This window comes from Cheilinus undulatus, linkage group 9, assembly GCF_018320785.1.
Source record: "Cheilinus undulatus linkage group 9, ASM1832078v1, whole genome shotgun sequence".
NCBI lineage: Eukaryota > Metazoa > Chordata > Actinopteri > Labriformes > Labridae > Cheilinus > Cheilinus undulatus.
The window spans coordinates 25,327,040-25,340,805 of NC_054873.1; the positions used below are offsets into that span (position 1 = coordinate 25,327,040).

Here is a 13,766-nt window from a genome sequence, read left to right on the forward strand (position 1 = left end):
ACTCAGTAAGAGTAGCTCCACCGTTATTGTTTATCACTTCAAAAATTTGTTTTCGGCATGCTTGATGCGAGTGTTTCTAGGAGGCTAGTGGGAACGTTGCTCCTAGTGGTGATAATGGCTTTACGAGGGGCATCCATTGTCTGGAACTGATAGCCATTTTTGAAACTTCCCTTGCCATCCATCCCCAAATGTTCTCAATTGAATTTAGATTAGGGGAACATGCAGGATGGTCCAAAAGAGTGATGTTATTCTCCTGAAAAAAGTCTTTTGTCAGGCTGTTATTGTGAACTGCAGCATTGTCCTGTTGAAAAACCCAGTTATTACCACACAGACGAGGGCCCTCAGTCATGAGGGATGCCCGCTGCAACATCTCCACATTGCCAGCCGCCGTTTGATGCCCCTGCACAACCTGAAGCTCTACTGTTCCATTGAAGGAAAAAGCACCCCAGAACATGATGGTGCCCCCTCCACTGTGCCCAGAGAAAACATCTTAAGTGGGATCTCCTTGTCATGCCAGTAACGTTGGAAGCCGTCAGGACTGCAAGATTAATTTTTTTTCTCATCAGAGAATCAAACATTCTTCTACCTTTTAATGTCCCATGTTTGGTGCTCCCTTGCAAAATCCAAATGGACAATGTTGTGGTGTTGAAGGAGACAAAGTCTTTGGAGACGTTTTTGTTTTTTAAGCCCTTCCCTTGCAGATGCCGTCTGATGGTTATTGGGCTGCAGTCGGCACCAGTAATGGCCTTAATTTGGGTTGAGGATCATCCTGTGTCTTGACAGACAGCCAATCTGATCCTCTGGCTCAGCGCCGGTGAAATTTTTTTGGGTCTACCACTTGACTTTTTTGTACCATAACCCTCAGGATCTTTTAAGAAATTCAAAATGACTGTCTTATTGCATCCAACCTAAGCAGGGATGGGGCGTTGCGAGAGGCCTTACTTATGCAGCTCAAAGATGGAACGCTTTTCTGCCTTTGCCGTTAGGAGGTCACGACAGTGTGAATACCTGACAGAAAATGACAGTGAATCCACATTTTTGCACAGATTTTGTCTTTTAAAGGCTGTGGTCTTAAACTTTTGATCGGCTGATGAACACACTATTTCAGTTTAATTGCTGTTTTCAATCAATTGCTTGCTCAGATTTTTTTTGTCTTACTCCCATTTCTTCTTTTTGCATTTTGAAGCTCTACTTAGAACCTTCTTAAGGGGATGAATACTTTTTAAAGGCAATGTAAACTGTGTATCCACAATCAGATGAAAAAATATCAGATCAGACTTTTGGTCTATGTTGCTCAGCCCTTCTGTCAATAATGTTTCAGGATCAATATTCCTTTATTTCAGATCTGATGATGAGGAAACGTTTTGTCGAGCCTTGGTTGAGTACACCCGCGCCTGCTCACATGTTGGATATCCAGTCAGAGAGTGGAGGGACAGCTTTCCTTCTTGTTGTAAGTCAATTCTGTTTCTCTAGATTCTCATGCATCTCTTACATAAGACTCATCGCATATTTGACTGTTAATGATTCAGTATTTGGTTTTAAAAGACATGTAAATAATGGTTTAATGCATCTGTTTTAGTGTAAAACTCACGTACATGTGTGTTTAGATGATGGCTGTGAGGAGAGTTTTGTCTACAGAGACTGTATAAGTTGCTGTCCACCCACCTGTACATTTGAAAAAGAGTGTTTGGGAACCAACTTACATTGTCTGGATGGATGCTACTGCCCAGATGGTATTCAAAAATTACTCTACTTTATTGGTATTTCTCTAAAACTGATTGACTAAACTTGTAATTTTTTTCTCCACAGGTCTCATCCTACAAAATGGAACCTGTATCCCTGTTTCTCAGTGTCCGTGTGTTTACCATGGTACATCATATGTACAAGGACATGTGCTTAGACAAGGATGTAGCATATGGTGAGTATGAACTTGTAATAATTAGTGAGCATAGTTTGTTGCTTTTGCTTTGCCATAGTGCAGCTAACCTGCTGCGTGTTTTCTTAGTGTGTGCATGGGTGGAGTGTGGAACTGCACCGAGAACAACTGCACAGGTAAGTTAAGATAAACAGGAAAGCTAAAGAAGAGGAAAACATGGATTCATATTCAATATTGTACCCCTTCTGTCTTCTCAGCTGAGTGCTCAGTGGTTGGTGATGTGTATGTGACGACTTTTGACGGAAGGATGTTTCTCCAGCCGAGGGCGTGTCAGTACGTCCTGGCAAAGAGCCGCAGCAGCAGTAGATTCACTGTCACTCTGCAGTATACGACCTGTGCAGAGGTAGAGTGCATCATTTTACACAACTCACAGTCTTTCAGGATTCCTTGTAGCTAGACTTTTCTTACTTTCTTTTTAAACTTTGTATCTACAGCAGCAGGTGTGCATTCAGTCAGTAACTGTGGTATTGGATGAAGATGTGAGCCGACAGATCACTTTGACCAGAGAGGGAGAGGTAATAATTGGTGTTAACCCTGGGCCTGTCCTGCCTTATGTTGATGGTAAGACAACTGAAAATCAAATGTTGATAAATCAGTCTGAAATAATCCCTCTTTGTACTGTAATGACAAATATTTTTACCTACCCTCTTTTAGACTATATCAGCTTTGATCTCCTGTTTTGTTGTCTCTGTCTGGGACTAAACTTTAGATGCAGTGGAGGTACGGAAGCTGACCTCTGTGTTCACTCAGCTGAAGGCAGGGATTGGTTTGAGGCTGCTCTTTAATGGTCGAGGGGGGCGAGTCTACCTGCAAGTAGAAAGCCATTGGCGTGGACTGACCCAGGGTCTTTGTGGTACCTTTAATGGAAATCTACGAGATGACTTCCTGTGAGCAAGTACTTTCCATTTAAAGACTAACGTTGAGAAAGCCAATTTACCTGACCTCATCTGTGTGTAGTGATGAGACAGATTACAAATCCCACTGCTTAGACACAGTTGTGGATTTTTTTCATGGATTGGATTAGTTTTTATGGATCAGCTAAAAGAAAAACATATTATTATGGTATAAATTTTATACTCTTCAGCTATCTGTGACTCCGTGAATATTAACACCACTACAGATCAAAATACATCTCTATTGATTTAAATAATATATCACATCCTTAATTTTCTTCAATATAGATGATACACATTGCTATAAATCCAATAATAATAAAACAAGCTGCTAGAAAACCTGAAATTCCTGTTTTTAGAAAGTGCTTTTAAAAATCTAAGTAGACCACAAAAGCCTTTAATAGAAATAGCTGCTCCTGCAGCACGTAGTGTGAGATTCAGACAAGCACTAACAGGCTGCAACTAGTCTCTTATTAAAGTTATACACAGCTGCCAGCTGAAAGCGTGCATGATAAATACAGACTCATGAGAGGAAATAGATGACAGCTGTGACAATGTAACCATTCCCAGTGGAATATCAAGGCTTTTTATTTATTTTTTTTTAATTTTCAGTCTTACTTTTAATCTTGATTAGTTTTTGCTACGTGTTTGTCAGTTTACTTCAGGTTTTATGTCACAAAAATGCTTTGTTTTAGTTTAGTTGTTATTAGTTCTAGTGTTGGTTTTAGTTTTTTCAGTAACATGGGATACTTGTCAGGAGCAAGAACCAAAAAGGCCAGAAAAATCTAAAAATGATTTAATTAAATCAATTAATAAGATACTTAAATAGGCTATTCTTCACTTCAATACAATTCAAATAACTTTATTTATCCGTTGGGAACTTAATTTGTGTAAAAGCATCAGTGACATTTAAAACAGCTCAACACAACACCTGTCTTGGCCAGGGCACTCTTGTAAATGAGATCCTTGATCTCAATGCTGTTCTCCTGGTTAAATGAATTTAAATAGATTAAAAAAAACCCAAACTACTCAATCACTGTAAAAACAGCAATAGGAGCTAAGTCATAAAAGCTGTAAGCCATAATCAGCTCTCCACCTGTTGCCATTACGGCACCGTGATCCGATTACTCCCACTTTTCATTTTATTTGTTCAAATTTAATATTTGAATTTTAATCAAGACCTATAACTACCATTATGTAAATTCTTAACCAATCAAATCAGATGATTTCCCTAGCACAGGTGATTGGGAAAAGGGTTTGGTGACCCAACATGTTTACTTAAATACTAGAGGTTAAAGTAGATGTGATTGTTAGAGATTTTATGTAGGATGTGTAAATACATGCTCTGCACTCATTTGTGCACACAAGCTTGATGCCTGATCCTGTATAAATCCATAAGCCAGTCTCAGTGCATTGTTGACCTATTTTTAACTTATACACTGAACAAGCTTATCAAAAATGTCAATCTCCATGCCTGAGAAAATCATAAAGAATGTGTCAGTCAGTATGCTCATGTCAAAGACTAAAACTTTGGATAGTTTTGCCATAATTTTATTTCAGTATCGTTGTTTTTGAGAGCACACAATACAGTTTAATATTAATGAAATGGATAATGAATGTGTAAGTCAGAGGAAGATACAAAACAATTTCCAAGGCACTGAACATCTCTGAGAGTTCAGTTAAATCCATCATCAAAAAATGAAAAGAATAGGGCACGTGTGAATCTGCCTGGATCAGGCCGTCCTCACAAACTGAGTGACTGTGCAAGGAGACTAGTGAGAGAGGCCACCAGGACATCTAAGACTACTGTGAAGGAGTTACAAGCTTCAGCTGCTGAGATGTGAGAGACTCTGCATACAGAAACTAAAACATCCAAGGGGATAAATACTTATTAAAGGCAATGTAAACTGTGTATCCCCAATCAGTTTAAAGTTTTAGCTTTTTTTAAGTCAATGTTTTTGCATTTTACTTTTAATTATTTAGTTCATTCTGGTTATCTTTAATGACCTTGGTGTTTGAGTGAAAGTCCCTTAAAAAGTCATGTAAAATATTTTTTAAAAGGCTCAAATGTCATCCTCTTGGGATATTAGGCCTCCATCGGGCTTACACACACACTGTTTAAACACTGCCCTTTTTTTAAGTTTTTTAGCACTTTACTTTAGCAGCACTACATTTACTTTACACCATGCTGATAAATTATCCAGCCATCCACAGGTCACATACGGCCTGGACTGTAGGGGGTGATCCAAACAAATTATGGATCAGCTGTGATGTTATACCATTATTCTTGTGTATGTTTGAGAGTAGGTCTCCAGCTGGGATGATAGAGGGCACTCCGCAGCTTCATGCCAATGCTTGGAAAGTTTCATCTGCTTGTGTTGCTCCAGTCAACCTGCCAATCATAGATCCATGCGAGATGAATCAGCGTAATGGTAATAACTGTCTTCTTTTTCTTTCTTTAGTTCCTCCTGACATCCTAAACGGTTGAATACTTCTTCAGTGTCAGATTTGTTTGTGTTATGTTTTAGTATTCTATGCATCCCAGTGTGATGTGCTCTTGGGGAGCGTGTTTGCACCGTGTCATAGCCACATCAGTCCAAATGTCTACCAGCAGCAATGTCGCTACCAGGCCTGTCGTTGTGGGAGCAGCTGTTTGTGCACAGCACTGGCTCACTATGCTTACCTCTGCTCTAAACACGGTGTCGACATTGATTTCAGATCACAAGTCTCTGAATGTGGTGAGTGCTTGGCTTCTGTTCTGTTTTGGCATGTACTACATTTTATTTAAACTATTTATCATGTTGTATGAATGGGAATCTGTTTCAAAATCAGAAAACTTCGTGATTAAATTCATTAAAATAAACTTAATCATTAAATTAAATGTGAATAGAGGAAAATGAATTCCTTTTATTTTATACTGTATAATTCTATCTGTATGCGTGTATGCAGGAGTTGTGTGTCTTGGAGGCATGTTGTACCACTCGTGTGTCTCATCTTGTGGGCGGTCCTGTCGTGCTCTGTCAAGCACTGAGACATGTAACCCTGCCGACTGTGCCGAGGGGTGTGGCTGTCCAGACGGTAGTTACTATGATGATGTCCGCCAGCGCTGTGTGCAACTGTAAGACTTCACATCTCATACATCACCCTAATGAGGCTCATCAATTGTTATCTGGCAGAAATGCACACTCTGGAAAACACAGCGAAGCATACAGCACTATCATCAGTTCATATAATTAAAGTAATGTCATGAGTTTGTCCTCAGGTCTCAGTGTCACTGCTACTCCATGGGTGGGGTGTCACAACCGGGGGAGGTGACTTTCAGCGCCTCTGGCCCCTGGTGAGTCACTGCAGGCCCTGACTGAAAAGAGAAATGTCCCTTTGGCTGCTTTCCTAACTGCACGCACTAATTTGAGAAAGCAACAAAAGCATGAGTGATTATCAAATGAGACATAGAGTACTTGTGTTTGATAGCATCACTCTCTTTTCCTAACACCAACCTTTCCTCTCTCCCTTCCTGTCTCCTCCATCAGCCTATGCAGAAATGGGAAGATGGAGTGTGTGCCCGAAGAAAAAGGTAACCTCTTTGCACACGTTCCGCCTTTCCATTCCAACTCTCACTCATTCCAGCTACAAAGTGCCGTTTCAGTCCCTCTTGCTGAAATCAAAAGCCTTACGTCTGTGGTTTAGCCTGTTTCCCATGACTGGCTGCTGCTGTAGATTTTTAAGGTGACTGAGGCATTGATTTTCCTGAGCGTGTGTATTTTATTGAGCCAGATAGCGTAGAGGTTGGGGAGTGTCCAGAGGGGAAAGTGTACCACAGCTGCACCGAGCAGAGGGGAGGCGTGGCCTGTGCACCAACCTGCCGTAACCTGATGTTGAACCTTACCTGCGCTCCGAACACACCATGCATCCCTGGCTGTGTTTGTCCTTCTGGGTAAGATGAGCACAAGCCTCCATTCAATATTTCTCAGTTTTTAAAATACAATTTGACCTTTTAGTTTGAGGGATTTCCTGCCTTCAAGGTAAAAAATACTTCTCTATGTTTTTAACAAAGTGGCAACAAATTTGTCAGCAAATTCTATGAAGACTACCTGAGATCATTTTGTAATGAACTTTTTCTTCTGCAGTCTGTGCTTGAAACTGACATGCCAGAATGTTCAATTTGACACTAAACATTTTAAAGTTCCTGTAAAGTGATTAGAAAAATCTGTATTTTAGGTTTGTTGTATGACAGGCCACTGCGTAATGAAGCACCAGGCCAAAATTACGTCATGAAAAACTTCAATAGGTTTGTAAAATTAAGCTTCAAAATCATGAAAAATGGTGTGGGCGTGTCACCTGAATGAGCCGAAGCCATACCCACTCACAAGAAATACAGAAGTTTGGGAGTAAATGTACTGTTTTCTGGCACAAATCTTGTCAGAGTGACAGCAGGTAAGATGTTTGTTACTTCTGCATCTGGTTCAAGTGAAAAATAGACAAGCACTCTAGCAATTAGCCTGCCCCTGACCTTATGGTGAACTAAAGCTAGAGTGCAGCTGCCTGACTCTTTGCCCAGCAGAGCAGGAAGTTGGAGATTAAATTAACTGTCTTCTGGCACAAATCTCTCTGTTATGATACATTTAATGACCCATAGGCCACCATGGCTGATACATTTGGGAAATTTACCTCACAGTGAACAAAACACAGTGTGTAAATGGCTGTTAACATTCACTGTAGGCAGTGACATCAGTTAACAACGGACTTTACTGAGATGAATTGCTCAGTGATTTTATATCAGTCAAAAACTTCAAAAAAAGGCATCTCAGAATCCAAGTCATGGAGGACAAAACATTACCATTGTAACTAGTTTATTAGGCCTACATCACAAACAAACACTTACGCATTTCGTTTGTTTTGTCCTCCATGACTTGGATTCCGAGATGTGCTGCCTTTTATGAAGTTTTTGAATGATTTTTGGGCTTTGGCTTGGCACTCCACTGATGGTGTACATTGATGTGAGGCGCAACTCTCTCACACATAGTGTGCTGTATTTCATCTACGCGGAAAGCTGGGTGTGTTTCTGCAGAGGGTTGAGAAATGTAGCACATAACAGAATTAAAAGAGTAATCAGCCATTTGCAGAGCATTATAATAGGTGACTTAAAATACAAGTGAAGGAAGAAACTAGAAATCAAAACTAAATTAGTTATTTCTGGTCACCAACTTTTTAAAATGACAGCAGTGCAGTGGGAAGTACAGATTTTGTTGATTCTCTGAGCTATTAACCTTACATACCAGATAGTTTGCGTCATATATCCATTGCATGAACTATGTGTCATAGTTATCTGGGTAAACCTCCCATAGAAGTTTTTTGGGAAGGGTAGAACCTTTGAAAAAAAATGTAAGTGGTTGATTGGAAAAATTGGATGAATTCATTAGGGGCCAATCAGAGTGACAAGACAAGTGACACAGTGGGCATGTGCAGCCCCGGTGGCTTAGTTTGCTCATCAGGCAGCCGCCATTGTTGTTCTCTATCAGTGGAGCCTGTTGGCAATTCAAAATCACGCTAAGGCTGGTCAGGAGAAGTAAAAAAAAAAAACCCCAAAAATCCAAAAAGACAGCTGTTATAGCTACATCCAAGCTATTGTCTCCAACAACAGCCCTTGTTTACCAGCTTGCAATACATCTAAACCATGCCCATAGCTACTGCTTCATCCTTCTTAAATGACACCATTTGGTCTGCCCCCTCTCAAACCAGGCACAAACGTTTAAGATCTTTGCAGGATGGATCTGTCTGATCAAAGACATGGACTATGGCTAATCCATCAGTGTTGCAAGAGCTAACCCTCAGACACACAAAGATCACCAGCAACTGCTGGTGTTTTAAATGTATCTCATGTAAACAGATGGGGATTTGCTATGTAAATTGAATGTAAGCCACTGAAATGAGTGACATCTTAGATGTAAGTCAGGAGCACTTTTGTTGAAAACAGTAACTATGTTAGGGGTCAACTGGCTAATTATCAGAGACAGCATTTGGCCAAATATCTGTGTAAGTTAAATAAGATAAATAAATAAGAATGAATCAAAAGTTAGCTTCTTAGGCTCCTGTACCATGTGTTTCTTCCCTTCTGGCTTTGTTTTCACTCTCTATAGTCTCACATAATGCCCTGTCTACAACTCTATATGATTGGCTAGCCAATGTATGAGTAATAGATGTATTCATCTTTATTTGTTAGAATTAAAATAGTCTATTTTTTCAATGACAGGTTTTAAATCCTATTACATGTTTTAAACATAACATTGAAATTACTAACAGCTATTCTTTTTACTGTAAATGCATGTAACTTCCAAATATCAATGATCCATCTAATGAACTAATACTAAAACTATGCTACAGGTCACACATTATATATGCCCTCACAACCTGGTAACCTACAACCTTTGGTTTGGATTTGAGCAAGGTGTTTTTATGGGATTCAATAAAGTTGTTTGTTTTTTTCATCTGTAAAGGCTAGTACTGCACCACGGGGAGTGTTACTACCCCGAGAACTGCCCCTGCTCCTGGCTGGGCCTTGAATACTTGCCTGGGGAATCTGTGGAAACATCATGTTACAAGTGGTATAGTATGAATTATTATTCCCCTTCAGTGATTAGACCTTATACTGAGAAGTGAAACTTTTTTTTGTTAAATAGATGCTTATATTTTGCTTCAGAATGTGCAATTTTCTTCATAGCATTAACCAAACAGAACTGTAAAATGCATGTTTGCAATGTCCCAGCTACAGTCTACCTGTCTGTCTCCTCAGTGTGTGTCATCGTGGCTATTTTAACTGCAGCTACTCCCCATGTCCAGCTGTTTGTACTGTCTACAGTGACAGACACTACCACACTTTTGATGGCCTAGAATATGACTACCACTCTGACTGTCAAGTATACCTGCTTAAAGTGAGTAAATTGAGTTTCAGCTAATTATTTTGTGCATGAACCAGTGACAGATTTGTAATAAAGGCCTGAAAGATGTAATGGACTGAGTCTGGGCTCTGAAATGAAAATCATTTTGTGTCAGAGAGGTTTTTCTGAGAGATGGCAAAGCAAAAGACAAGAATCCTGCAAATTCCAGCCAAAACTGATTTGGATCTTGGAAAGAAGATAGAAGCTCATTTCTGATCTTGGAAGCGAAAGTGTTTTTTAATTAGAGCAGATTAGGTGCGTTTGTGTGTGCTGGTGAGTTTTTTGCGCCATGGTAATGCTAGCAGAGCTGTACCCACACAAAGAAAGCAGTGTTCACTTCAAACCCCATGGCTCCTTTGCTCCCAGGGATATAGAATTAGAATTAGTAGAACAGGCATTGCAATTCAGAAAGACTTCTGGCCAGCATGCAGACCTGGAAAGAATGAGGAAGCAATACAGAGCTGTTTTTTCTAGCCCAGAGTCGCTTCCTTTTCCTGTCACCTCTTGTGACCATGAGTTGCACTGTTTTCCTGATAAGAATTTTCATGTTCTAATTTCTCATGACATATGTCTGACTTGAATAACAGCTGATCACACTTCCTTTTGAGCAAAAAAGAAGTTAACTCTGATTTTCTTTATCTCTCTACAGAGCGTGGGTGAACCCGAGATGTCCATTGTTGCCCAAAACAAGGACTGCTATGAAAGTGGCATTGTGTGCATGAAAATACTGGTTATTCACGTGGGACTAACCAAGATCTACTTCTCGGACAACTCCGGCAACCCTGTATGGAGTAACCAATCATGGTCATGCTCTCTCTCTCTGGCAGCAACACATCTCAAAAAAGTAGGGACAGGGCCATGTTTACTATTTTTCAGCGTCCCCTTTTCTTATAACAACAGTCTGTAAACATCTGGAGAGTGAAGAGATCAGTTGCTGGAGTTTTGAGAGAGGATTGTTGTCCCATTTTTGTCTGATGTGGGATTCTAGCTGCCTAGTGTTCCTGGGTCTTCTTTGCCAGATTTTGTTTCATGAAGCGTCGAAAGTTTGTCCCAGAGAAGAGAGCAGCGTGTCAGGATCATGTTCACATATGGTTTCTTCTTTGCGTGATACAGCTTAACTTGTGTTTGTGGATGGTACAGTGAACTGTGTTGACGTTGAAATTGAAAATGTTGCTGAGCCCATGCAGTGATTTCCAGGACAGTGTCATGCTTGTTTTTAATGTCTGAGGGGCCTTATATCACAAGCAGATGGTGGGATATTCAAAGTCTTTGGAATTTTACACTGAGGGACATTTTTCTGAAATTGTTCCACAATTTTTGGACACAGTTTGTCACAGATTGGTGAACCTCTGCCCATCTTTATTTCTGAGAGACTGGGACTCTCTTCAATGCTCCTTTTATACAGAGTCATGTTTCTGACCTGTCGCCAATCAACCTAATTAGTTGCAAAATGCTCCTCCTCCTCATTTGTTTTTTATTAGTATCACTCACTTTTCTGGCTTTTCGTTGCCCTGTCCCTACTTTTTTGAGATGTTTTGCTGCCATCAAATTTAAATATATTACACTGTATCATTGCATTCTGTTTTTATTTACATTTTACATAGCGCCCAAACATTTTTGGATTTGGGGTTGTAGTAATCTATCCCTTCTTTTCCTGCCATAGAGCCCATCTACAGTCGTAGGCCGAGGGTCAGAGTTTGAGATTTGGAAAGCAGGCTACTACACTGTGGTCCACTTCTCCAATCAAGATTTGACCATCCTCTGGGACCGCAAGACAACAGTTCATATCAGAGCTGGTCCTCGCTGGAAGGTCCGAACATGGAGGATATTTTACAACCTTTTTTGGGCCAAAGATATGCACACACAGTAATAACAAAAGAAAATGAAAACATATGTCTGCTTTTTCTTTAGAGCCATCTCAGTGGACTGTGTGGAAACTTTGACAGTGTGACAGTGAATGATATGACCACCTCCAGCCACATGGAAGTCAATAATGCGCAGACCTTTGGAGACAGTTGGGCCTTGGGACAGGTATGAGTCAGCTCTACACCTCTCCCCAATTAATGCTCCCTTTACCTCCTTTCCTCTTTGTCCATCACTCTTTCACTTCTCTGTAGCTATCTGTAATTTATCTGTGCTTGTGTCCCGCGAGCCCGCTGTGATATTTAAGAGTAATCAGACACTCGATCACCCTCTGTGCGCTGACTTGTTTCTCTATTTTAGTGTGAAAGTGACTACGTAGTTGAGCGACCGTGTGAAGGGGACTTAGGCAGACAGCCTTACGCCAAGAGGGAATGCGCTCTCCTCTACAGTGACGTCTTTGCGCCTTGTCACAATGTGGTGAGTGCTATTGAACTGATGGACACACACACACACACAAACACACATGGAAACTGTGCGTGCAGCCTTTTAAAGGTAACTTACTTACATAGAATCAAGGGTCTGTGAGGAGTCATGGGGAAAACTTCTACTATTTAACTCCCTGTTTCTCAGAGCTGAACACAGAATACAACAGATGGAGGTTTCCACTTGTGCTAAGACGCTAAACTATTGTTTTATCACAGTATAGCACTTCTGTATATGGCCAGCAGGTGGAGCCATATGTGTACATATAGAGTTTACACTATTATGATTTCTGGCAGGACCTTCCGTCTTGAGGACGTCCTGAAATGACTCTGGTTTGAGGATTAGCTGTGTTGCACGTGAAAACTTTATTTATTTGCACCTTGTTAGTAAAGCATTAAAAAATGGGGAATTTTGTTTTGTTTTGCATTTATTTTCTTTTAGCAACAAAGAGACTAATGCCTGCTAATTTGTCATGTAGAGCAGCTATTCAGCCCTGATTTGAGTGCTCTCAGATGTTCTTGTACAAAAACATGAGAACACTTGAAACAATGAAACACTTTAAAGCAGATTAGGTTTCTGAGATATGACGATTAAGATGATGGTACATAAATTAATAAAAGCAATAAATTAGTCAAAAATGTAGGCACAAAATCTGGGCTTAAATAGAAGCAGTATTCCTATGTATGACCAAAAGTAAATGTTTAAAGTGTAGTAGTTGTTCTGAAGATTGAGTCTATAAAGTCATGGATTCATGACAGATCCAGGCTTTTCCTTTCAGAAAAGAAAAGTGTCTACACTACATGGATAAACATATTTGGCTACACCTGTTCATTGCTGAATTCAGGTATTTCAATCATACCTGTTGCCACAGGTGTATAAAATCAAGCACCTAGCCATGCAGTCTCCATTTGCATACATTTGTGATGCAGAATGGGTCATTATGAAGAGCTCAGTTACTTCAAATGTGGTACTGTGACGGATGCCACCATTGCAGTAAGATTGTTTGTTAAGTTTCTTCCCTGCTGGATATTTACAACTCTGAGTGATATTATCAGAAAGTGGAAGCGTTTAGGAGCAACAGCAACTTAGCCACGAAGCAGAAGATCGCATGAAATTAGAGAGTGGGGTCAATGACTGCTAAGGCACATAAAAGTCACAAATGCTCTGCTGATTCCATAGCTGCAGGGTCTAACTTTCACTGGCATTAATGTAAGAACAAAAACTGTGGGGTGGGAGCTTCATGGAATGGGTTTCCATGCATGAGCAACTGCATGCAAGCCTCAAGTCTAAATCTAAGCATCGGATGGTGGTGTATAAAGCACACTGACACTGGACTTTGGAGCAGTGGAAACATTTTCTGTGAAGTTGAGAATAGCACCTCTCTGTTTGGCAGTCATTGTTCCAACTGTGAAGTTTGGTGGAGGGGGGATAAAAGTATGGGGCTGTTTTTCAGGGACTGTACTAGGCCCTAATCTTGCAAAGCAGATGGATATGCCCATTTCCGTGTTTTTCACTGGTGAATCCATCTTGCAAAGCTCCCATCTGAACCATTTGGGCCCAGTTAAAAAGTGACAGCACCAATCAGCGACAAGGGGCAGTACTTTGAGGTGCAGCAGATTCGTGACGTTAACAAGCAGCAGCAAGAGCTGGTACAGT

General features: G+C 40.4%; 1 protein-coding gene across 1 annotated transcript in view; it reads left to right on the plus strand.

Annotated features, from left to right (window-relative positions):
- Positions 1–13,766, plus strand: part of otogl (otogelin-like) — a 36,997-nt gene that overhangs the window by 5,755 nt on the left and 17,476 nt on the right. Inside the window, exons 11-29 of the mRNA XM_041795984.1 lie at positions 1,344–1,450; positions 1,608–1,733; positions 1,810–1,918; positions 2,006–2,052; positions 2,134–2,279; positions 2,371–2,497; positions 2,646–2,823; positions 5,137–5,261; positions 5,358–5,567; positions 5,779–5,947; positions 6,092–6,166; positions 6,360–6,402; positions 6,597–6,763; positions 9,324–9,431; positions 9,620–9,758; positions 10,414–10,548; positions 11,428–11,574; positions 11,676–11,795; positions 11,988–12,104. Coding sequence (XP_041651918.1) covers positions 1,344–1,450; positions 1,608–1,733; positions 1,810–1,918; positions 2,006–2,052; positions 2,134–2,279; positions 2,371–2,497; positions 2,646–2,823; positions 5,137–5,261; positions 5,358–5,567; positions 5,779–5,947; positions 6,092–6,166; positions 6,360–6,402; positions 6,597–6,763; positions 9,324–9,431; positions 9,620–9,758; positions 10,414–10,548; positions 11,428–11,574; positions 11,676–11,795; positions 11,988–12,104 — 2,395 coding nt within the window. The remainder of the gene's footprint in view (positions 1–1,343; positions 1,451–1,607; positions 1,734–1,809; positions 1,919–2,005; positions 2,053–2,133; positions 2,280–2,370; positions 2,498–2,645; positions 2,824–5,136; positions 5,262–5,357; positions 5,568–5,778; positions 5,948–6,091; positions 6,167–6,359; positions 6,403–6,596; positions 6,764–9,323; positions 9,432–9,619; positions 9,759–10,413; positions 10,549–11,427; positions 11,575–11,675; positions 11,796–11,987; positions 12,105–13,766) is intronic.